Source organism: Elephantulus edwardii, unplaced genomic scaffold (genome assembly GCF_000299155.1).
Source record: "Elephantulus edwardii isolate Elephantulus edwardi_28Jun2011 unplaced genomic scaffold, EleEdw1.0 scaffold00105, whole genome shotgun sequence".
Classification (NCBI taxonomy): Eukaryota; Metazoa; Chordata; class Mammalia; order Macroscelidea; family Macroscelididae; genus Elephantulus; species Elephantulus edwardii.
The window spans coordinates 8,739,807-8,766,479 of NW_006399855.1; the positions used below are offsets into that span (position 1 = coordinate 8,739,807).

The 26,673-nt window shown below is 40.6% G+C and overlaps 1 protein-coding gene across 1 annotated transcript in view; it reads left to right on the top strand.

The window, feature by feature from the left end:
• Window positions 1-26,673, top strand: part of ITIH5 (inter-alpha-trypsin inhibitor heavy chain family, member 5) — a 145,210-nt gene that overhangs the window by 87,183 nt on the left and 31,354 nt on the right. The window contains exon 7 of the mRNA XM_006891876.1: window positions 21,768-21,936. Coding sequence (XP_006891938.1) covers window positions 21,768-21,936 — 169 coding nt within the window. The remainder of the gene's footprint in view (window positions 1-21,767; window positions 21,937-26,673) is intronic.

Sequence of the window (26,673 nt, forward strand, 5' to 3'; positions counted from 1 at the left end):
ATCAACTCTGCTCATATGTCCCTCCATCATGTTGACAGCCTCTGAAACATTGGACCTTATATTTTGAATAGTGGATTCTTGTTTTTCCAATGCTGCTAATGCCTCATTTGTTTTCTCTGCAATGTTATGCATTGGTTTTTTTTCTTTTTAGCTCCTCCTGGTTTTTGCTTGTAGTATCCTGTAATTCATCAAGTTTGTCTTTCATCCATTGGATATATTGTCACTCCTCTTTTAAATTCTGTGTTAGAAAGTTCCATCAGACTTTCTGGCTTCAGGGAATCTACTGATACTGTGTCACCCTTTGTGAGTGACATCTTGCTTTGCTCTTGTGTATTGTGTGGGATAGTTTGCTTTCTTTGAGACATTGATATGTTCTTGATCTGAAGACAATGCTCTTGAGATCAGTTGGGCAGCTACTGAACTTGCGCATTTCTCTGAACTTCTGACTTCAGAGAAATGTCAGTTCAGAGCCTGTGAGGGCAATCTCTTGCTGGTAAGACAGGGCAAGGTGCTCCCGATTAAAGGCAAGTTGATTGCCCAGACGTGTAGGCACTGGTGTAGAGCCAAATAGGGAGAGGCAGGTACAGGGTTGGGGTGATTGCAACGGCAGGTCAAACACTTGCAGGACCTTGCTCAAACCTCTGCTGTCTGAGTGTGCTCACAATTGGGGTCCCTACTTAAATTCCTGCTGTCCATTTCCTACCCAATGGTTTTCTCAGTGTTCCCTGCCTGGTGGCACTTATGCAGGTGCCCTCACACAACAGCCCCTGCTCCAGCAGAGTCCTGGATCCAACAGGATCCAAAAACTCAATGTCAAATTCCCACCAACCCACTAGCCTCTGGTTGGTCTGCAGAATCCACAGAAGCCAGCCAGTAGCTGGCTAGTTTCTGGCCAGATGGTGTAGCCCAAGAGAGTTTGGCCAAATTCTCCACCAGTGGGCACACCCTTAGGTGCTCTCCCAGGTAATCAGCAATGCTCCAGTAAACCCAGTCAGGATCCTACTGGCCTTTCTCTTCCCAGATTAGTTCCACAGCAGCTTGGCTGATAGCTCCGGGTGATGGCTGGATTCGGTGGTACCCTGAGGTCACAGGGCTTTGGCGGTGGCTGAGGTGCATGGTTGTGGAGCTACAAGGGGGGCGGGGTGGGGGAAGGGGGAGGTGCATGGTTGTGGAGCTACAAGGGGGGTGGGGTGGGGGAAGGGGCAGGAAGCAAGGGACTGGGGGAGTCACAGGAGCCCAGGGCTTGGACACTACCACCAGGAGGCAGGGGGCGGGGCTTGGGTGCTGCTGGGTGTTTGTGCACTGGCACCCTTTGTGGTCGAGTCACGCAGGAGCAGGCTGCAGGGTGGTCACACAGTGGCGAGTAGTCGTCTGTCCTCTGGAGTCACAGGGTAGGTGGTGTTCATGCCTCTGGAGTTCTGCGGTGGCTGGCAGACAGTTGCTCCTCTCTGGTCTCTTAGAAGCTGGAGGCGGTTGGTTGCTCCTGCCCTATACGTGGTTGAACTTCTAGCTCTCTGGCCCATGCCTTGGCCTCTGGCTAGCAGATAGTTTTCTAAATTTGCCAAAAAAAATATTCTTCTATTTTCTTTCTTCTATTCAAGTCTATGCTTCTTTGTCTATGTACAGATTTTCCATTAGCACAATTAATTGCTCAGGATTCCATGCTTTCAATACTACACATAATGTTTTATGATCCATAGAGTCAAATGCTTTTGCATAATCTGGAAAAAAGTAATTAAAAAAGCAGGAAAGAAAGTAAAGACCAAAACAAATGTCAGAAGAGACTGTGAAACTTGTATTTGAATAAAGAAAAGCTAAAGTGAAGGAAAGAGATGATGAAATGTGAGAAATGAACAGAAGACTTCAAAGGGCAGCAAGAAAACACAAAGCAAAGGATTATAATAAAATGTGCAAAGGCTGGAGTTAGAAAACCCCCAAAATAAGAATACCTTCTGCATTTCTCAAACTGAAAGAATAGACTTAAGGATTCTATGAGCAAAAAGAGAAGACAGGAAGAATATACAGAGTCACTCTACCAAAAAGAATTGCTTGATACTGAACCATTTCAGGAAGTAGCATGTGATAAAGAACCAATTATGAGGAAAGAAGAAGTACAAGCTGCATTGAAGTTGTTGGCTCCAGGAATTGATGGTCATCGTTACCTACTAAGGTGTTTCTACAAAATACATTTAGCCCAGGACTTGTTCACTCATCAATGCTAAGAAATTTAAAAGATAGCTACCTAGCCAACTGACTGGAAGAAATTGCTATTTTTGCCCTTTAAAAATAAGGACGATCTAACAGAATTTGGAAATTATTGAGCAGTATCATTAATATCAGGTACAATTATAATCTTGCTGAAACGGATTAAAAAATTACTGGAACAGTACACCAAGAGGGAATTACCAGAAATTAAAATTGGATTCAGAAGAGGCCATGGAATGAGGGACCTCATTGCTGATGCCAAATGAATCTTGGCTGAAACCAGAGAATACCAGAAAAATTTTTTTTGGTGTGTGTTTTACTAAGTATACAATCTTAATAGAAGTCAGTACATTTTTTTTTTCTGTGAAGGGCTAAATGAGGTTGATACGGGCTTTAAGAAAACCTTTGTTATATATAGCAATAAGATAAATACTATAAGTCAGGGACAGTTAAATGAAACGGAAATGTCAAAGTATGTATTTGAGTGTCAGAAGTTTTGTTATTCGTGGAGCCTTATGCCCTTGTTCAGTTGATTGAAATTGTACTGATTTCCAAACAGGGATGATGTCAGCTGTTGTGATCCATTATTGGCTAGTGTGATCCACATGCAGATTTATTTACATTATTTCATGACTCTTTAACAATTACTTTTCACTAAAATGATTTCACTGTGTCTAGATCTATGCCAAGTATAAAAAGATGAACTCCAACAATGGCAATTTAGCCAAAATTATTATTACTGAAAAGACCACTCATGTATTAAGAATAGTTCAAGCAAAACTTTGTTACATTCTTCATCAGATAAAGTTATTTGAATCATCTTTAAAAAAACCCCAAAACACCAAATCAATAAAACCTCAAATTAATGTTGTCATCATTTGGCTTAGGCATCTCAGTTAAACAAAACAAACAGTATTTCCAAATAGTATTGGAAAGAAAGTTAAAGGCATCTGCTTAGCTCTGGGCATGATCCAAAGGGTGAATAGATTGCCCTGTCAGAGAGTGGCTTTCCGGTGTCACCTCGGAAGTTACAGACACAATTTTCAAGACATTTGAATTGAGTCATTCCATTTTGATCCATTGCTTAGAATTATTTTCCCACCCCAAGTAAACTAAATGAGAGACTACATTTTAACAAAATCTCTCTGTGGTTTTTACATATAGCTAAGCATGACCAGAAACATGTAAGAATTACATGGAGACCTTGCTAAAATGTAAATTGTGGTCAATGTATTTTTAAACTACTCTAAAGTGAAACATATATTACCTGGGGTGGACAGGCAAGTTCTGAACAAGGGTTAATCTTGTTGGCAACCTTGTTTAGGGCTCACCCCAGATTTACAGCAACAGCCAGCCTAGGTAGAGGTGGGGCCAGTCTGGTGAATGGGATGTGCATGTTAAACTTTGGAAACATTTTCTTAGATGATAGAAGATGAAGTTTAGAACTAGTAATGATCTAGAGGAAATCATAACAGATAGCTATAATAGTGTAGTGATGATAGCTGGGTCTATTTTTGGGTTCTCAATTCTGTTTCATTGGTCTATGTGCCTGTCATTGAACCAGTACCATGCTGTTTTGGTTACTACTGCTGTGTAGTAGGTTTATTTTTGTTTCTCAGAAGTGTTTTGCTTATTTGGGGACTTGCCTTTCCAGATAAATTTTAGAATTTCCCTTTCAATCTCCTTGAAAAATGAATCAGCTATCTGTATTAGGCTTGCATTGAACATGTAGATTGTTTATGGTAGGATTGTCATTTTCACAATATTGAATCTTCCTATCCATGAACAGGGCACATTTTTCCATACCTTTAGGTCTTTTGTTGTGTCTTGCCAAAATGCTCTGTAGTTTTCTTTGTATAGGTCATAACCTCTTCAACAAATGGTACTGGCAAAACTGGACTTCCACCTGCAGAAACCTGAAACAGGATCCATATCTCACACCACACACAAAATGAACTCAAGGTTCAGAGACCTGGGAGTAAAGCCCAAAACATAACACACATAGGAGACAAACTGGGATTAAGCTTAGAAGCACTAGTCCAAGGTATAAAGAGACTGACAAATACAACCAGAAATGTGCAATCTGAAGAGGATAAAATCGATGCATAGGACCTTCTAAAGGTTAAACCTATGTGTGCATCAAAAACTTTTTCCAACGGGGTGAAAAGAAAACCTACAGTCTGAAAACAAACATTTGGTAATACCATCTCAGACAAGAGTCTTATAACAAAAGTTTACAGAATACTCCCGGGCCTCCACAAGAAAAAAAACTGATAACCTGAAATGGGCAAAATGTTTTATAACAAAATGGTCAAAGGACACGGAAAGAATTTTCACAGAGAAAGATATTCGAATGGCAAACAGACACATGAAGAAATGCTCTAAATCACTAGCTATAAGAGAGATGCAAATCAAAACCACAATGAGGTACCATCTCACTCCGATAACAGTGGCAAAGTTTAACAGGGCAGCAAGTTATAAATGTTGGAGAGGATGTGGTGAGATAGGAACTCTTATACATTGTTGGTAAGATTGTACAATGGTACTACTACTCTGGAAGACAGTTTGACGCAGCCTCAAAAAGCTGAAGATAGAAATTCCATATGACCCAGCTATTCCACTACTTAGAATATACCCTGAGAAAATGAGAACTGAGGCATAAAAGGAGATGTGTACACCAATGTTCATAACAGCATTATTCACCATTTCAAGAACATGGAAACAACCCAAATGTCCAACCACAAACGAATGGATTAAGAAATTATGGTACATTCACACAATACTATGAATACTATGCAGCACACTGGAGCAATGATTTTGTAAATATTACCTAACTTGTGAGGGACTGGAGAGCATTATGCTGAGTAAACTAACTCAGTCCCACAAGGATAAATATTGTATCAAACCATTACTGTAGAATGAGTACAAGGATCCAAGAGGAGTGGGAAAGTGTGGAAGCAGAGGGATGAGGATGTTCAGGGGAAGGGTGGGGATTAATTATGGGGGGGGGTGAGGAAAATGGAAAGAATCTGTTCTAGGAAACAATGTATTTGAATTTTGTAAATGAACTAGTATCATTTTTTTTTAAAAGTACAGTGAATAGAATGTGCCTTCTTCCCATTAGAAGGCAAGAAGGCCAAGTGGACAAGACACAATTCCAAGGGGGGGAAGGATTGGTTCATTTTTGGCTTGGTGTGTCCGTGCTGTGCTAAGGGAAGTAGTCTATTAGAGAGACTGAGGAGGTGAAGAGATCAGAGAAGAGTTAGGATCATTTCGAGAATGTTCTGGATTTGGAGAAAATGTATAGGAGGAAATAGGAAATCAAGAGTTGAAGGCAAGTGGGAATGCCAGGCTGTCTAGGTCAGGTTAGGTCAGGGATGTTAGGATTATATTCAGTCCCACCCTGTTCTCCACACTTTGTTCATGTTCACTAGCTCAGATTCCTGAGACATGTGGCATACCTAAAATGTCAGTCAAAAACTCTAGCAATTCACCCCCAGGTCACTGAACCAGACAGCATAGGAAGAGATGTGAGTTTCCAATTACATCCTTCATCTGAGGAAACCTCTCCCTACTCCAATCTGGCCCCACTCAAGCTCAAAACTCATTGTTGTCAAATCATAATTGGCACCGTAGCTGGTTTTCGTGGCAGTAAATAGCATAGGTGGAGATTGTTCATCCTTCTCCTGCAGAGTGGCTGATGGATTTGAAAGAGCTCTCATTGCATTGCAACCCCTACCCCTCCAGAACCAAAAATATTTCCTAATGTAAATAAGAACACTAAGCAAAAGTTACTAACCCAAGTGTCCTCTTCATCCCCACCAATTAGATGCGTCTGGTTAATGATCCCTTCCCTCTTGCAACTAAAACTTTCTTTCTAGACTCATGTTGACTATAACTAAGATGGAAAGAGGCCCAAGGAATGCATGACTCTTCCTTCTCTATGGTGGAGAATGACTCTGCTTCCTCTTAATATTTTCTTGTATGTACTATCCACATATATTTTTATGTATTTTGCGTTCACCCCCATTTAACATTTCAGGATGGAATTTTCACATCCTTTCCATATCTGTTTATGTTTTGTGTTCATTATAGTTGTCAAGCCCTGTCCCTAAAAGCTTAGAGTAAGTGGCCAAGGAAGAAGGTTAGTCAGAGAAACAAGAAATATGAGAATTGATATTTAAGGCAGAGTTGAATTAGTTGAAAGGCTGTCAAAAAGAAGGTTAGATACCACCCCCACCCGCCTGAGTCCCTAGAATACCCATAGTTCTCCCAAGAGTGGCTGATGGATTGAGACCACCTAAGGGGTTCATCCTTGGGTTAGCAGGACAACTCCCGAGGCCCTATGCCACCAGAGCACCATGGGATTGACATTAAGACTAAATCCAAATAAATACTAACCTTCCCATGAAAAAAATAGGGGGGGGCGGCGAAGGCTTTGGATTTGAATTATTAACATATTAAAGATGAAAAATGAATTTGCCTAATAGCTCACTTTTAGTTTCCTAGGACTGCTCAAACAAAATACCATATACTGGGTGGCTTATAAGAACAGAAATAGTGTGTCTCAATTCTGGCATCTGGTAGTCTGCGATCAAGGTGTTGGGCTCTGTTTAGGTCTTCTGAGATTTGGAAGGACCATCTATTCCATACCTTTTCCCCAATTTCTCTTAAGTGCAGGCGTTCCTTGGCTTACAGCAGTAGTGTCAATATCCTAGTCTCTGTGTCTGTCTTTGAGAAGACTCTTTCATAAGGACACCAGCCCTGTAGGTGTAAGACCTACCATACTCCAAATATAACTTCATGTTAACCTATCTTAACCCTATTGCCATACTGGGTCACAGGTATACGGGGGTCAGGTCTTCAGCACACCTTTTTTTGAGGGAATAGTTAGTCCATGAAACAACAAAAGAAGTTGTTGATGAGACAGTTATGATGGGTATTGACCCTAAAGGAGAAAGTAGAGCTGCCTCATAAGATTTCAAAGTTGTTATCTTTATGGAAGCAGACTGCCATGTCTTTCTCCTGCCCAACAGATAATGTGTTAAAATTGTTGCCCTTGGCTTCGCAGCCAAGTGCTTAAGCACTGCATCACTAGAGTGTCTTATTCAACCCACAGCCCATTATAAAGAATTAAGGAAATGAAATTGGCAAAGTATTATGAGATTTTGAGAAAAAAAAAACCCAACCCGAATGCAACCTTTAATGATGATGTGATTAAATAAATACTTGATGCATTTGTCACAGGAAAGTCAAAACATTAGATAACTAATCTTAACATTAGTCAGAAGGTTCAGATGAAAGACAGTTTGTTTCTTAAGTTAGAATACTGCAATCCAACACAAGGATTAGGCAATTTAGTTAGGTTTATGTTGTCAAAAACAGTTCTAATAACGAAACTTACCCAGACATTTTTCAGTTAAGTCTGACTTTTGCCAGAATTTATATTTTGACTTAGTCGTTCTACTTAAGAACCAGCCCTGAAGTAACACTGGTATGTAGAACTGAATCTTTACTTTAAAAGGCACCTTATTCTTGCTATGAACAAAAAAAACTATTTTATTATAGTTTTACACAGATTAAAGATATAGGTAATCAGAATCAAAGTTATGATACTGTCTAGCCCAGTGTTGTATTAAAAGAGCATTTGAAATTTAGAATTCCAGCACTAAATAAAAGAATAGCTCAAAATAGAAATAGTTTTAAAAGTGAAGTCCTGTGATTTTTCTGGTGTGTTACATGTTTCACTCCTAACTGAAAGGGCAGTGGTTTGAATCTACTTGCTGTTTCTAGGCAGAAAGATGAACAATTTTATAAAGGGTCTCCGGGAGTCAGAATCAACCTTGATGGCTATGGGAGGCTGATAATAATATGAACAGTAAAATTAGAGACCATCTATTTCTAAGTGGCACTGCTAGGTAGAAATTGCACTGCCAGCACAGAGGTACATGGTTGGAATCCACCAGCTGCTCCATGGGAAAACTGTGAATACTCTCTTCCTGTGTGATTTACTGCCTTTGAAAATCCACTGGATGGTCAGCTATGGGTTGGTTCTGACTTGATGGTACTCACAACAACAACAAAGTACTTTACAGGGAGCTCTGATGGCCTAGTGCAAGGACCTGCACTGCCAACCCAAAGGCACGGAGTTCAAGTCCATGGGAGAAAGATGGACAATTTCCTCCTGCATGATTTACTGCCTGTGAAAACTCACGGAACGTCAGCTATGAGTTGGCTCCAACTTGATGGTATGCAACAACAACAAAGTGCTTTAGAGTATTGGAAGATGCCATGGCATCTGTTCCAGATTTTCCATTTAGTTAGAGAAAACTCTGCTTTTGGTGTTTTCCCGATAAAGAATATTTTGGACAGTAGGAAAAAGAAAACAGCTTTTATACTCATTTCAACAGGATTCCTCAACTCTGTCAGAGGCAATGTTTTTGTATACTTTATTTGAGTATAATTTAAAAATTATCTTTTTTTAACATGAGTTATTCATTGCAGTAATTTCATTCAGCATTTCCAACAGAGTGGTGGAAAGCAGAAACGAGGTACTTGGCTGCATTGATTTCTCTTCTGAGTTCATGGAGCCCATGGCAGTGTGTTTACCACTGTCATTGTGTGACATTATTTTCAAAAGTTTTGGTTTCTTCTTTGACATCAATCTGCCATTAGCTATACAAACCATACAGAAACCAATATAGACAATTGGTCTTTTTCACTCAAATTATTTTGTTGTTCCTAAAGTTGGAATTTTTTAAAAAGTGATCACAAGCATACGTTATTTTATTTAGCTTTTCTTTATTGAATTTTTCAGATACTGTATTTTTAGAAAAAATTAGAGATTTGTGGCACAACTGTATCAGGCAAACCTATTGGTGCCATTTTCCAATAGTTTGTGTTCACTTCATGTCTGTCACATTTTGGTAATTTAATTCTTGTATTATTTCAAACATTTTCATGATACAGTTGTGTCTTTAGTATACCACCTAAACAAAACTTGTACTCACTGCTGTTGAGTTGATTACAACTTATAACAACCCTCCATCTTTTTTCTGAGGCTCTAAATCTCTATGGGAAGAGATTGCCCATCTTTCTCTAATTGTGTGAATGGTACATATGAACTCCAGACCTTCTTATTAGCAACCTGATACGTTATATACTATGCCACCCAGGGCTCCTTTTTAATATACTGCTAGGAGAACAAACAGGTTTGCCTTAGAGAGGGTGAAACCAGGCTCCTCCTAGGAGGCAAGGATTCTGAATCTTTGTATGACATACTTTGGACATATTGCAAAGAAGGATCAGTCCTTGGAGAGGGACGTCATGCTTGGGAGGGTGGAGGAACAGCACAGGAGAAGAAGAAGCCGTCGATAAGATGGATTGATCCAGTGACTGTGGTAATCGAGATAGGTGTGCCAGAGATGATAAGGTTGGCATAACAACATAGTGTAGTGTAAGCCTCACTTTTAAAACACAGGAAGTGAAAAAATTCTTGTGACTCACTTTATTGCAATATTCACGTTTTTGTCATCTGGGCTCAAGCCTGTGGTATTTCCCAAACACATCTGCACTTGATGGGTCAGTGATGATTGAAATGTCAAAAAAGTTTTCTTTGCAGTTTGTTGAAAGGCTTATAGAGTGCAAATACAAGATTGTCTGCTGCCATCAAGTCAATTCCAACTCACAGTGTCCCTATAGGATTTCTGAAGTTTTACGAAACTCAACGGAAGCTGACTTCGAGCCACAGCTTTTGCCTATGGAGAAAGTTGGTGGATTTGGACCACTAACTAGCCCATTGATTAGAATTGAACAACAACTGAAATCTTACCCTGTCCTGCACCATCTTCACAGTCTCCACTGTGCTCGTGGCCATTGTTATGGTCACCATGTCAGTCCTTCTCATTGAGGGTCATTCGCTTTTTCTTCACCCTCCACTTTTCCCAGTATGATTGATGTCTTTTTTCAAGTACTGGCCCATCCTGACAATAAGCCCCAAATATGTGAAGTTACATTTCACCCTTATGGCCTTCAAAGAGTACCCTGGTAGGACTTCCTTAAAGGTTTGGTGTGGTTTTTTTTTTAATTTTTAAAATTTTTTTTTTAGCAATTCATGAGTCTTAGTTGCCTTGATGGCACCTAACAACAAGATGAAAGTTTTAACTATTATGCTACTGTTGTTTTTGCTATGTGCCATTACGTTGGAACCGACCACCCATAACTGAGCCTCCATTGAGTTTTCAGAGGCATTTAATCACACAGGAGGAGACTGCCCATCCCGCAGGGTAGCTGGTTGGTTTGAACTGCATGGCTTTGAAATTGCCGTGCAGATTCTTAGGATAAATTTTTGGAGTACTGAAACAACTTTCAATATCCCACTCAAACGTAATTGATGCCCCCGTGCTAGAGTCAGCTGCTGGCAAGTCTTGACTAGTCTTGGCTGTGAACCTAATCACAAGGTGGCTTAGGACAGTGCAGTGAGTGAACATTCTTCCTGGCATGCAGGAGAAATGACAGAGCTGGCGTAGTAGACATTTTTCATTTCCTTGTTGCAGATGTGGAAGACAGTGGCTGTTGGCATCTGTTCTTGCGGGCTTAGATGGAATCACTATTTCTATCTGTGCCTTCAAATAGAATGACTATATTGTCATACTGTCACTCTAGAGCAAGATGACTTGAGCCCTGGAGACCTCCCACCTGCCAGAATCAGAAAAGATTGACAAACGGACTATATAAAAATCCCACTCCCATGCCAGTGTTTATTATTTCTACCCATCTCTACAAAATGGTGAAGGCTGACCTGTAGCTAAATTTATATTGGCATATTCTATATTCCAAAATCATCTCTAAGAAACTTAGGTTTGTATCATAGTATGCATCTGCTGGTCACGATTCTCTTCTATGACTAAAATCAGATTGATTATTAGAGGTCTTGATTTCTTTGTTGGTTTGTTTTAAACTATTCATCCCATAAGAGTTTTCTCCTGGGTTCATTCAGAGGACTGCATGAAACAATGGAAGAGAAAATGTAAACTCCTTGGCAAACATTTTAGAATGAGGCAAGTGGTAGAGTTACTTAGGAGAACAGGAGAATCATTATGCTAAAAATATGGAAATGGCCAGTATTGAATACCTTTGAACTTGAATTTCATTTGTGATGTCATGGCCATGACATTGTATTATGTCCAAACAACCCAGGGTTTGTGATACAAAAGGCTTTTGTGACAGAGTTCTTTCCCGTTGAAGCTGTTTTGAGGCTGACACAGAAATATTTGAGAAAATCTGCATCAATGGTTACCCTAGGAAGTTGTGGGCAGATAGCCGGGTTTTTCACCAGCTCCCCAGAAGTCTCACTCTGAGACTTTCATTGTGTAAAGCTTCTCTACTTGTTAAGTGTTTAGTAGCCATTCAGGACATGGTGGTCATAGGAGTGGAATGCTTAGTCCTTCGAGGGTGGGGTCTACAGCCTGCAGCTGCTGAGTCTCGATTGTGTATTTGGGAGGTGGGGGTAGGAGAGGGGAAAGTTCCATCTCTTGACCTCCAGTGCAACTTATTGCAGGGACCTATAATGCACAGGACAGAGCTACCACCTGGACACCCCCTTCTCTGGGGATAGTGATGATGAGGAAAGTGTGGGTGAAGAATAAAACGTACTCACGTTTCTGAGAGCCTCAAAGCTGGAAGCCCAGCTTTTATCCTTTCTAGATAGCGTTTGTGGTTAGTTGCCATGTATTCACCCCTCACCTTGCCCCCTTCAGTCGTGGAAACCCCGTATTGCACAGAATGAGATATTGCTGAGTTCTATACCATTCCCAGGATTGGTTATGGATGAGATCATTGACTGATTTTCCAAAGGAGTCACCAGTCTTTTTTTCTGAATCCATTTGAGTTTGGAAGCTCTGTTGAGACCTATTCAGTATTATTGTGGTTGTTGTGTTCTATGGAGTCAGAACCGATTTATAGCTGACCCTCTGGCAGGCTTTCAGAGGCAGTAAATCACATGGGAGGAGATTGTCCGTCTTTCTCTCTAAAACTCTGTTTGTTCTCCTAGCAGTCCATGGTATAGTCAATACTCTTCTCCAGCACTACAGCTCAAAACCATCAATTCTCCTTCTATCATCCCTATTCATTGTACAGCACAGCAAGTAATTGAAAAGACTATGGCCTGGATCAGGCACACCTTAGTTCCAGACTAACATCATTGCTCTTCAGTGCTCTGGAGAAGTAATGCAATTTGTCTTTTGCTTTCCTGGCTGCTTGTACCAAGAATATTGATTGTGGAGCCAAGCAAACTAAAGCTGTTAACAATCTCAATCTCTTTACTGTATCATGATGCTGCCAAGGCAAGGGGTCAGATCTGTTGTTCATAGGGTCACTGAGTCATACACAACTCAATGGCAAGAACATGTTCAACATTTGTTGAAACAAATGTTATTTCAACATTTTCCTCCTTAGGAGCTCTGGTGGCCTAGTGGCAAGAATCTGTTTTATACATGGCTTGAATCCACCAGCTGCTCCTTGCGAGAAGGACGGGCAATCTCCTTCCATTCCTCTGAAAACCTGCTACAGGTTCAGCTAAGACTCAGTTCTGACTTGATGCATACAACAACCAATCTACCACTTCCCTTCTCCCCTTCTAAGTTCTTCCTTTTCTTTCTGTGAGCACAGTGGTGTGGTTTTTCTTGCATCTTCACAACTGCCCTCACTCTCCAAAATTTCCATCTCCTCTTCATCTGACATCCTGTCTAGTGAGTGAGTGGATGCAGGGATCTGAGTCTTTCTCTTCTTTGTTTTTAATCTAAATAAACCTTGTCCTTGAAACTGAGCAGCAGGATGATGTGATGACTTTCTAGGAGCTCAAAGAGCCAGTGTAACTTTGTAATGTCAGACATTAAACCCTCCTCTCTAACGAGATTGTTGTTGTGTACCCTCAAGTCAGAACCAACTCACAGCTTACCCTCTAAGATTTACAGAGGCAGGAAATCACATTAGAGGAGATTGCCCATTTTCCTATCTTGGAGCAACTAGTGGGTTCAAACTGCCTGCTTTTGGGTTGGTGAAACAACTCCTTATTACTAGGCCACCAGAGTCTTTTGTGTTTCAAGATTCCCCAGGGAAAATATTTTCAAAGTCAACTTTGCTCACTTATTTACAAATAAATTTTAGGGCTTTTTAAAGTTATCTCTTGTCGTTGCTATGTGCCACTGAGTTGGAACAACTCATAGCTGATCCTCCAGAAGGTTTTCAAAGGCTATAAATATCACAGGAGGAGATTGCCTATCTTTTTCCCTCCATAGAGCAGCTACTGGGTTGGAACAGCCTGCTTGGGTTGGCAGTCCAGCTCTTTACCCACTAGGCTACCAGAGTTCCCTCTTAGTTATCCAGTGCTCTTAGAACAGAAATACACGAGTAAGTGGCATCAATAGTAATTTTTTTCACAAAGTTTATGAGGCTAGATATCTGAACTCAGGATGCTGTCAGCTCTAGGGAAGGTCCTTGTTCCTTAGTTTCTTGGTGAGCTTCGTGTTTTCAGGGACCTCTCTAAATTACTGAGGAATAATTATGCCACTTTGAAGACTTAATGCGCACCTGATTTAGGCCATGATCTTCTTAATTATTTGTTATGCATTTGAGAGCTAGACAATGACTAAAGATGAAAGAAGAATTAATAGATTTTTTTAATTTTTTTAAAAATTTTTATTATTTAGAATTAATACATTTGAGCTGTGGTGTTATAGGAGCACTGAATATCTCAGGAACTAACAAAAGAACAAACAGGTATGTCTTGGAAAAACTGCAGCCAGAGCGTGCCTTGAAGGCAAAGATGGCGAAGCTTTGTCTACGTACGCTGGGCATTTTGCTAGGAAAGGCTATATCTTGGAGAGGGCTATCATACTTGGAAGGTAAAGGGTCAGTAAAAGAGAGGAAGACCCTCCGTGAGATGAATTGATGTAATGGCTCCAGCAATGGGCTCAAGTATGTTAAAGATGGTAAAGATGGCCCAGGATAGGACAAGGTTTATGGGGTTGCTATGAAGCATACTCAACTTGATGACACCTAACAACCCCAGTACATCTACTTATGGGAGCTCTGGTGGCATAGTGGTGAGGATTTGTGTTGTCAACCCAAAGGTGCATGGTTTGAGTCTACCAGCAGCTCCACACGAGAAAGATGGGCAATCTCCTTCCATGCAATTTCCTGTTTCTGAAAACCCACTAGAGGGCCAGCTATGAGTTGATTCCAACTCAATGGTACCTAATGACAACACCAACATATTTGCTTATCAGTCATAGTCAACTCAATGACATCTAACAACAACATAACTGCTTGCTCGCTTACTTGTTTAATCTCTACAGTATCACAGAAAAGATGGTTTTAAGGCATTCCTTGCACTAGTACTGTCTCATTAATATAATAAAGAAAACCCATCCCCAAATAGGATTATAACCGTGGATATGTTGTTGTGGTTAGGTGCTCTCGAGTTGACGAGATTCATGGGGACCCGATGTACAACAGATTGAAACCTCGCCCTATTCTGTTCCATCCTCAGACTCTCTGCCATGTTGAAGGCCATTGTTGCAGTCACTGTGTCAGTCCATCTTTTTGAGGGTATTCCTCTCCTTTGATGATCCTTCACTTCTACAGGTAGAGAGTCTAGGATTTAGAACACATTATTTGGGGGGAACACAAGTAAATCATGATAGACATCATTGTTCCAAGTAGTTGTTTGGATATTGTTTGTCACTGTCAGGCTGGACTGTTTCCAACGCATAAGGCCACTAGGTGGTGCTTTGAGGATAGAAGTCCAAGGAGCATGACATTGTGGGGCATAACAGTAGCTTTTCATTCATTCATTCATTATCTTTTCACAGCTTGGAAATAGTGTTTTGGAAGTAGATGGAGACCAGTCATGTCCATCTGCGTGCACAGGAGCAGTCCCATCTGTTCTTAGAATATAAGAACAAGAATGTAGCATACAATCTTGGGTTTAGGGGAGACCTTCATGGGGACCTAATCAAAACTCATGTGCTGTCCCTTGCTTTGAGGGATATTCTACTCTTCAGGCTGGCCTGTGTTAATACACATTCTCTGCCTCTGTGGATTACCTCTGATCTCTCTGGAATGTGCTTACTCAGTTCCCTGAACTGTTCTCTTGGAATAAGATTGTAGAGGTTTCTGTTCATCTTTAGCACGTAAGCACAGTGTACAGAAAGATTAGTGTAAGCCTGCTCAGATATACTATTCTGTGTGGTCACTCGCATTCCACGGATTGCAGAGCTCTCAGGCATGTCATCCCATCTCAGGGAGGAAAGGGTTAATGGGTGAGGACTAGACACAGTGGCAGCAGCTTCTGCCACGGGCCCTCTGGGATGAGGGGTGGGAGACCACGCAAAGATCCTCAGAACCCGAGTGCACCCGCTGGCTCACAGGCCCGCCTTCCTTGGTGCATGTGAGGATAAGTTGCAGCTGTGGCCTTACAAGGTCATAAGAAACCTGGAGTTGTTGAGCTAAGCGGAGGGAGGGTGGAGAGATGCAAGCAAGTATTCCTAAAGCAGAATATTCATCATAAGGGGGGTGGGAGGAAGTCAGCAAAGAAACCAGGCTAGTCCATCTTGAGACGTTCACACCATTGAAGGGTCCCTAAGATGCCAGCAGCTGAACAAACAGCAATCTCCAGGCAGGTTTCCCTTTCTCTAAGGGTATGAAGCCCCGTGGTGCTTCAGTTTCTGAGCACCAAGGGAGAACAGTGTGAATATTTCTGAGCAAAGGCTTTAGACTTGGCTCTCAGGGATGGCCACTGATGCCTGTGGTCCCAATGCTTCACAGCTGTGGGTCTTCAGACCTCCTACAAGGCTGGACCTTTGGAAGGCTGAAGTGATGTTGAGCCTGTCTGATGCTCACGCTGGGCCCTGCTGGCTCTAGTGGACAGCAGAGTAGAGACTCAAAGTGTTGCCACGTGATGCTGGAAGCTTCCCCACCCACATCTGTTCATTGTCATTGATACAGTACCTGCCATTTAGTTTGATGTTTCCTACCTACACATCATCCTTCTACGTATTCTTTTTTAAACTTTGTATTGTGACTTGCAAATTGAATATATCACGGATACTTAGGAGAACAAACATGTTCGTCCAGGAGAGGGTGAAGCCAGGCTTCTCGTTGGAGGCAAGGATTCTGAAGCTTCGTTTGACGTACTTTGGACATGTTGCAAGGAGGGATCAGTCTGTGAAGAGGGACATCATGCTTGGGAGGGTGGAAGGACAGCACAGGAGAGGAAGACCCTCGATGAGATGGATCGATTCTGAGTGGAGTAAGGGGGTTAGGTGTGTCAGAGACGGTGCAATTGGCACAGGACAGAGCAGAGTTTAGGATTGTTGTACATAGGGTTGCTATGAGTCACAAGCAACTCAATGGCACATAACAACATAGTGACTTGCACGACAATTTACAAAGTAGATTAGTATGCTATTTAACCACTTACACGTAACTTATTTTATTACCATTTTGGTTGCAATCCCTATGTGTATCAACACTCTTCCCACTATCTCTGTGTGGTTCCTGTTTTCATTCCTCCCTCTGTTCTCTTTGTTCCTGCCCTCTGAGCTTTCACCCCAGATCAGTACTACCATTGTGATCTCAGATAGTTAGAAGGCTTTGTGAAGTGAGTAGTTCCATGGTGTCATCATCGTTTACCCTAGAGGGTAACTATTGATTTGTCTATTGTCTGATGGAAAGTTGTGCCACAGGAATGAGTTCAGTTTCTTCTTCAAAAGGTGGCTGAAAGGCAGAGTTCCAGAGGTTCTACCAGTCTCTTATCAAATCAGTAAACCTGACTGTTTTTATAATTTTTAGTTTTCTTTGACATGGATCTCCCACTCTCTCCAGGACTATTGTCATCTCTTTCAAAGCCATCAACAGTGGTAGCTGGACCCCTTCTAGTTCTTTCAGTTCTTCTTAGCATTTTTTTCTGATCTAGATTCTCAAGGACAGGGGCTCTTCCTGTCTCTCTTAGTTCTATGTATCTGCTCCTCCATCTACCACCCAGAGTTATTTGTTGTATTGTCATGGTTTGTGTGTTGCTATGATGCTGACAGCTACACCACTAGTACTTCACATACCAACAGGGTGACTCATGGTGGACAGGTTTTAGCAGAACTTCCAGACTAAGAAGAAAGGCCTGACAGTCTATGCTAGAAAATTATCCAATGAAAATTCTATATATCAGTAGGACATTGTCTCATGGAATGTAGGCTGATGAGCATCCTAGATTGGAAGGGAGTCAAAATAACAGAGGCTATGAACAATGGGCTTGAACTGACATTTGGAATGATGGTGCTGCAACAGACAATGTTCATTCTCCTGTGGTTAGGAGTGCATGAGTCAGAGCCGACTTGACAGCTAACCTCATCCAGTCAGCTCTCACCTAGCCTCCATGCCACCTCTCTACTTTCTAATTCAAAAGATGTTTGTGGAAAGTCTGTAATTTGTTTCAGATATCATGCGAGGAGAGTGAGGAAGGGCTACCTTACGTGGTAGGTGGGCCTTCCTCTCTTGATTTATTCAGAAAATATTATCACAAATCTTTTATGTACCAGACACTGCTGGGTATTAGGCATAGAATTAGAGACAAAGCAGACAAAGTTTCTGTACCCAAAGAGAGCTGAGACAGACAGTAAAGTCCATGTTGTTGTTGAGTCAACTGCAACTCATAGCAACCCTATGAACAATGGATCTGAACTTTGCCTTCTCCTGCATGTGTCCATATACTAAGGTATAATTACAGGCTCATTGCAAGTTGTTTGAAGGAAAAGAGCCACGTACCACATTCAAGAGAATGGTGGGGTGCACATGGGGGAGGCAAGGAAGGGTTCTATTAGGAGATAATTTTTAAACCCAGAACTGTGTGGAGGGGCATTGCAGACAAATGAAACAGCAGTAGTTACAAAGATCTTGAGACAGGAAAGAGCTTGAAGAACTGGTAATAGAAGGTGGTAATGTGGATATAAGCACTACAAGATCACAGAGGATGTAGCCACTGCTTGTCTTTGCAGGTAAAGTAGGGATGGACTCATCGTTGGGAGCGTATGAGGTGGGTCTTGCAAAACACACTGTGGTTTTGTGGGTGGAAAAGAAAGGGAAATGGGGGAAAAGTTTGTTCAGAGGCATAGATCCATGAGAAGAGAACATGGCGTGTACAAGGAAGTTGAGTGTGGGGAATCGGACCTTCAAGTTTACAGTAGGATTGATTGGGACTAATAAAGAATTAAGTTAATTTAGAAATAAAACATAGTTGTCAAGAATGATAGGTTGGAACTGTTTTATTTTATGAAGGGTCTTGAGTCCATAAATACAGTTTATACTGAGAACGATGAGGAGCCACTAATGATTTTTGATAGAGGGAGATTGAAAATATAACTCTGGTAGCAACATGAGGACACAAAATCCTCCTTCTGGAGTCCCAGTAGGCCCATGTGTTAGAAAGCATCCTAAGATGACAGGAATAGACATGACAATATGAGAAGAATGAGTTGTGTAGCAGTGCTGTTCCTATGCTCAAGAACAGTAAATTATGGTATTTGCATACAGTAGAATATTGTGCTGCCATTAGAATGACATGGCAGGGATTTGTCTATGGAAATGAAACTATATATGCTACAGTTAGTTGAAACTTATATAATATGTAAAAACACATGCATGTATAATTTGATCCATTTTATTTAAAATTATGTGCATACATGCACAAATATACAGAGAAAAAATACCGGAAATGTATGTTGTTGTTATGTGCAATCAAGTCGATGACAACTCTTAACAACCCTATGAACAATGATTATGAACCTTGTCCTTTCCTGAGCCAATTTCACCATCTCTGACACACCTGACCCCATTGTTACAACCATTATGCCAATCCATCTCATCTGAGGTCTCCCTCTCTTGAGCTGACTCTCCACTTTTCCAAACATGATGTCCTTCTCCAAGGACTGGTCCTTCCTGGCAACATGCCGAAAGTATGTGAGGCAGAACTTCAAAATCTTTACCTCCAGTGACCAGCCTGGTTTTACTTTCTTTAGGACAAACCTATTTGTTCTCTTGGCAGTGGTTGTCTCTAGGTGGGATCACTTGAATTCTTTAGTTTTTCTAAAAGAATAATATGTGTGTTTTTTTGTATTAAGAAAAAAGGTAAAGGGAGGAAATAAAAGTAATGCTACTCTGGAGCAGTGGGAAAGTCTGTGATTAGAGACCTCTCTAAAGTACTGAAGAGCAATGATGTCAGTCTACAGACTAAGGTATGCCTGATACAGGCCATGGTCTTTGCAATCACTTGCTATGGATCAGAGAGCTGGACAATGACTAGGGATAATAGAAGGAGAATTGATGCCTTTGAGCTGTAGTGTTGGAGAAGAGTGCTGGATAGACCATGGACTGCTAAGAAAACGAACCAGCTTGTCCTTGAGAGGGTGAAGCCAGGCTGTTCTTTGGAGGCAAGAATTCTGAAGCTTCATCTGACATACTTTGGACATGTTGCAAGGCAGGACCAGTCCATGGAGAAGGACGTCATGCTTGGGAGGGTGGAGGGACAGTGCAGGAGAGGAAGACCCTCGATGAGATGGATTGATTCAGTCACTGGGGTAATGGGGATAGGTGTATCAGAGGCGAAAAGATTAGCACAAGACAGAGCAGGGTTTAGGGCTGTTTTACATAGGGTTGCTATGAGTCACAGGTAACTCAAGGGCACATAACAACAACAACAACAACAACTCTAGAGTGGAGGTGATCATAGCCCAGCAGGGAAAAGCCAGACCAACTGCTGTTGAGTCAAGACTGACTCACAATAGCTCCCAGTAGGCCAGAATTGGACTGTTCTGCTCCCTTGAAATGACTATTTTGGAAGATGACCAGGCATTTCTTTTGAGATGCCTTTTACTGGGTTCTGAATAGCCAGCCTTTCCATTAGAAGTTGAACACATTATTCATTTGCACTGTGAGTGGACTCCTAGGTAAAAGGAAAGAAGGACTTTCAAGATGAGGCTGATTTGCCAGGGTTCTGTAATGAGGAGTGTGAGAGCTAAGTAGGGCGAGGAAAGAAGATTCTGCATCCTCTCTCGGCCTTAGCACTAGCCTCTGGCTTAGAGAGCACCAGAGGAGAAACAAATTTGGGCAAGAAGAGAAAGGCTTACATGCTCGGAGTGCTGAGTCTGGTATACTTGTGGGACAAGTAAGAAAAGGTTGAGTTAGTGGGTTGAGCTGGATCTAAAGGGAAAATTAAGCACTGGAGAGAGATAAGTCTAGAAGATAATCAGTAAAATAATAGGTAGTTGGAGCTTTGTGGATGGATAAACTCACCTCAGGAAGTGAGAAGTTTGAGAAGGGAACAGTGTGGATGGAGGCTGAGAAAACGTCTTGCTAATGTCGGCATTGTAGGTACACTGAAAAGGAGACATCTGCAAAGGTGGTGGGAGGGCTGCCAGCACTGAGGTGCTGCAGGTGGGGTCGAGGAAGCCAGAGGCGAGGAGAGATTCAGTCAGGACAGGGAATGTCGGTCTTGGTCAAATATCCTGCAGACGTTTTAAAATATCTTCAGCATAGTGCTGACAAATTTTGGATGTGAATTATACTTATTTTCAAAAGATACTTAGGCACATTTCCTAGGGGTAGGAGGCAAGGTAAAGAGAGCGAGCCGGCAGCTTTGCTGCCTGTGCATCTATCCTCTGAAACACGTGTGTGTGCAGAGGTGGGAGGAGGAAAGGCCTATGTCAGAGTAGAGGCAGGAAGACTGAGCAGGAGGCTTTCCTAGACAGGACCTGGAAATGTAGGCCTTCATCAACATCCTTCTCCCCCAGCTAGACCTGGAGGCAGGGGGAGCAGTGCTCGGTCAGGGAGAAGATGGAGTTAATGAAATGTGTTTACTTGTTTACTGTTCTTGTCCCTGGGTAGATTATGGACAATTCATACAGTGTCTCCTGCATGGATGTTGTAGGGGATGGCTCCATTAAGACCTTCTGAGAATAGAGTGAAAGGAACAGAGCCCAACACCATGCAGGGAACTGAAAGGAATCTTCAAATGAGCAGCAGATGAGAAGGGTTATAACTAATTGTTCTCTGATCCAGCAGGCTTGATGTGGCCAACTTTGTTACTGCTGATAGAAAGTGTTGGCTCTGCAATCAGACTTCCAGTGTTACAATCCAGACTCTAATGGGGCATGGTGCTCAACTCCTCCATGCCTCAGCCCTTCCACCTGTGAACTGGGATTATTAATAGTCACTTGATGGTATGGTGTGTTACACGTTGGGCTGCTAACTGAAAGGTTGGAAGTTCGAATCCACCACAATCTCCATAGGAGAAAGATGTGGCAGTGTGTTCTTGTTATAATTCTGCTTTCCCAGAAGTTTATGTTTCTCTGAACACCAAATCTGTGAATTCTTCTGTTCTGGCTCTCAAGCCTGCTGGGGGGTTGGTTGCCAAGAGTTAGAAGGGAAGTGGTTTGTTTTAGTTTTGTTTTACATTGTGAAGATTCAGTGAGTCATTCATCTAAATATGATTTGGATTTGTGTTTGCCTAGACCAAGGATGCCCTCTTCACTATTCTCCATGACCTCCGACCCCAGGATCGCTTCAACATCATTGGGTTTTCCAACCGGATCAAAGTGTGGAAGGACCATCTGATTTCAGTCACTCCCAACAACATCAGGGACGGCAAAGTCTACATTCACCATATGTCACCCACTGGAGGTAGAAATGATTCTTTCTTTTCATCTTTGCTTTGACGTAAGTTAGTAGCTAGCTTTCTGCCAAGAGGTTCGGATTTGAAACCTGAAGCTTACTACAGGAAAAGAGATAATCAGTGAGAGCTTTCCCAGAAGTTTATGTTTCTCTGAACACCAAATCTGTGAATTCTCCTGTTCCAGCCTCTGAACAGAGATGGGCAAGTCACTTATGAGGGGAAAATACCTGATAGGTTTTTGGAAGTTTTCCTGGCTTATCTCATGAGTCCTGAACAATGAAGCTGGTTTATTTTGTAAATTGTGTTTGTCTGGAGAATGAAAGTCAAATGGACTATCTAGTGTTTTATGTGATTGGATGCACTACCTGCAGAAGCAGTAGTTAGCAATGCCTTTTATTAGAGTCAGTCGTGCAGCCAGTCAGCAGTGGTGCAAGCAGAGCATGAATCCCAGGGGCATGTGTGTGCTGCATGTGCACTGAGTGATGGATGGTATACTACAAATTTGCTACTTGCTTAGTGGTGCAGGATGTTATGAGATGAGTGGAACAAAGTCTAAGTCTTCTAAAAAAGTCTAAAACATTCTAAGATGACGAGAGTTTCAGAACAGTATGTCACCCAGAGGTCCTAGTAGTTGTAAGTTCCTCTGAAAAAGAAGTAGGTCTTACTTAGTCTTGCTGTTATTTCCATGAACTTGAAAGGAGTAACATCCATTTCCTAAATAACACGCCTCTGGAAACGATAATCTTTGACAAATGTTGAAAGTTGTAGAGGGGCTTCAGGCTTTTTGTTCATAGGGTTGCTATGAGTCATCCTCGACTTAAAGACAATCATCAACAATACTGTGAACACTAAAAACATTAAGAAGTGCTCTGTGTAAGATTGTTTTGGGAATCTGAACCTGACTCTACACTCCTTTCTTAAAAGTCCTTTATAGCATCACCATCTTTTGATGGCATTATTAATTGAGCTAAACATATAAAACACTATACAATATTTGTCTTTATGAGACTGAGTTAGTTTACCTAGCATAATGCTCTCCAGTCCCTCCCATGTTAGCTAGTAATTTACAAAATCATTGTTCCTATATGCTGCATAGTATTCTACTGTGTGAATGTACCATAATTCCTCAATCCTTTTCACTGTGACTGGGTATTTGGGCTCTTTGCATGTTCTTGCTATGTTGAATAATTCTGCTATAAGCATTGGTGTACAAGTTTCTGTTTGTGCCTCAATTATCATTTCCTCAGGAATATTCTATGCAGTGAAATAACTGGATCATATGGAATTTCTATGTCCAGCTTTTTGAGGAAACACAAGACTGCCTTCCAAAGTGGTTGTATCCATTATACATTCTCATCAACAATGTATAAGAGTTCCTATCTTGCCACATCACCTCCAAAATTTATCACTTGATTCCCTGCTGAATTTTGCCACTGCTTCTGGGGTAAAATGGTATCTCATTGTGGTTTTGATTTGCATCTCTCTTATTGCCAATGATCTGGAGCATTTCTTTATGTGTCTGTTACCCATCCAAATGTCCTTCTCTGTGAGGAATCTTTCCATGACTTTTGCCCATTTTGTAATTGGGTTATTGGTCTTTTTCTTCTGGTAGCCTTGTAGGATTCTGTAAATTTTTGTTATTAGACGCTAGTCTGAGACAATATCACCAAATGTGTGTTCCCAGTCAGTAGGTATTCTTTTCATCCTGTTGGGAAAAGCTTTTAATGAGCACAGAGATTTAATCTTTAGAAGGTCCCGCTCATCAATTTTATCCCCTTCAGATTGTGTATTTCTGACTATATTTGGCAGTCCTTTTATAGCGAAGACTAGGCCTTCTAAGCTTGGTCCCAATTTGTCTCTTATGAGCATTATGGTTTGGGGCTTTATTCCGAGGTCTCTGGCACATTGACTTGATTTTTTTGTATGATGTAAGATGTGGATCCTGTTTCAGCTTTCTATAGGTAGTAGTATAGTTTTGCCAGCACCGTTTGTTGAAAAGGTTGTCATTTCTCCATTTGACAGGTTTTGTTCCTTTTTCAAATATCAGTTGGTCATAGATAGATGAGTCCATTTCTGGGTTTTCAATTCTGTTCCATTGGTCTATGTGCCTATTATTGTACCAGTACCATGCTCTTTTGAATACTACTACGTAGCAGGTTTTGATATCAGGGAGTGCTATGCCTCTTACTTCACTTTTTGTTTTTCAGAAGCACTTTATTTGTTTGAGGTCTCATTCCACTCCCAAATAAACTTGACAATTTCCCTTTCGATTCCCTTGAAAAATGAATTTGGTATCTGTATTGGGGTTGCATTGAACATATTGCTTTTGGTAGGATTGTCATTTTCACAATACTGAGTCTTCCTGTCAATGAACGGGGCACATTTTTTCCATTTCTTTAGATCTTTTATTGTATCTTATAGAAATGCCCTGTAGTTTTCTTTGAATAGGTCTTTCATAACTATAGTCTTAAGCATCTCAGTTTGTGGTTGGCTATTGCAAATGGTATTGCTTTCTTTGTTTCCTTCTCTGAGTTCTCTTTGTTACTATAGAAGAAACCCACTGATTTTTTTTAATATATTGATCTTGTATTCTGCTACTCTACTAAATTGATCTATCTCTAACAGTTTTTTGGTTGAGTCCTGTTATCTGCATAGAGTAACTATGTAATCATCTCTTTGCCAATCAGGATGCATTTTATTTCCTTCTCTTGTCATATTGCCCTAGCAACTACTTCTAATACAATACTTAATAGCAATGGTGACACTGGACATCCTTGTCTGGTCCCTGTTTGCAGAAAAAAAAATGCTTTTAGTCTTTCTACATTGAGAACGATATTTGCTCTTGGTTTTGCATATAAACTTTTGACTATGTTGAGGAAATTCCTTTCTATTCCAGCTTTGTTAAAGATCTTTATTAAGAAGGGATGTTGGATTTTGTCAAATGCCTTTTCTGCAACAATTGCTAAGATCATATGATTCTTGTTGTTTGTTTTGTTAATGTGGTGAATTACATTGATTGTTTTTCTTACGTTGAACTATTTTTTTATGTGCTTTTGGATTCTATTAGCTAGGATTTTGTTAAGGATTTTTGCTTCTGTGTTCATGAGAGATATTGGTATGTTTTCTTTTTTTGTAATATCTTTGCCTGGTTTTGGTATTGGGGTTATGCTTGCTTCATAGAATGACTGGGAGTGTTCCTTCTTTTTATATTTTTTTAAAAATAACTTAAGTAGAATTTGTGCTAAATCCTCTCTGAATATTTGGTAGATTTCAACTGTGAAGCCATCTGGTCCAGGACTTTTTTTGTGGGGGAGTTTTTTTATGACCCTTTAAATTTCTCCTTTTGTGATGGGTCTGTTCAAGTATTCTACAACTGACCATGTTAATCTGGGTAGGACATGAGTTTCAAGGAATTTTTTCTTTTCCTCTAAGTTTTCAAAGTTATCCAAGTATAGATTTTTATAATATTCCAATATCATAGATTTAATTTCCTCTGATTCTGTTGTGATGTAACCTCTATCATTCCTTAATCGAGTTATTTGTGTCTTCTCCTTTTTTCTTTTGTTATGCTTGCCAATGGTTGTTAGTTTTATTGATCCTTTAAAAAACCCAGCTTCTAGTCTTATTGGTGGTTTCAATTTTCTATATCTTTGATTTCACCTCTTACCGTTATAATAGCCTTTCTTCTAGAAGCTGTTGGGTTATGTTGTTGTTCTTTTTCTATTTGATGAAGATGTTCAGTTAGATCATTTATTATGCTGCTTGCTTTTTTCTTTTTTTTTTTTAATGTGTTTGCCTGATGCTATGATCAGGCTCCTGAGGACAGCCTTAGCTGCATCCCAAAGGTATTGGTATGTTGTGTTTTCAATATCTTTTGTTTCAAGGAACGTTTTAACTTCATCCTTTATTTCTTCAATAACCTAATCATGTTTGAGCAGGGTATTATTTTGCTTCCATGCTAGTGACTTTATAAGCTTTATCCTCTTGTGTTTAATTTCTAGTTTTATGGAATTGTGGTCTAAGAAGATACTTTATATTATTTCAATGTTTTTTTTTTAATTTGTTGAGGCTTGCTTTGTGCCCTAATATGTGATCAATTCTGGAGACTGTACTATATGCACTTGAGAAGAAACTGAATTGAGTTTTGGTTGGATGCAGTGCTTGGAATACACAAGGTTGAGTTGGCTGACTATGTAGTTTAGTTCTTCTGCATCTTTGTTATATTTCTTTTGAGTTGACCTATCTTTTGGCAAGTGTGGTGTGTTAAAGTCTCCTAACACTATTTTTGTGATGTTTCTTTCTTTCTTCAACTCTGTTGGCAGTTGTTTTCTATTTTTAGCAGATCTATAGTTTGGTTTATAAATGTTGACCAATGTTTTTTCCTCTTGCTCTACCATGACTTTAATCACTATATAGTACCCTTTTTTATCTTTTATGGTGATTTTCATTTTGAAGTCTATTTTATCAGAGATTAGTATTGTCACTCCTGCTTTTTTGTGAATGCCATTTGCTTATTATATTTTTTCCAGCCTTTGATTTTGAGTCTGTTTTTCTCATCATTTATTAAATGTGTCTCTTGTAGACAACATATTGATGGATTTTGCTTTTCTATCCATTCTGCTACTCTTTTTCTCTTGATTTGTGCATTAAGTCCATTCATGTTAAGTCATGTTATGTCATGTTAAGTGTAATTATTGACAGGCCAGGTTTTATTGTTGCCATTTTGCGGTGGGTTTTTTTTTTTT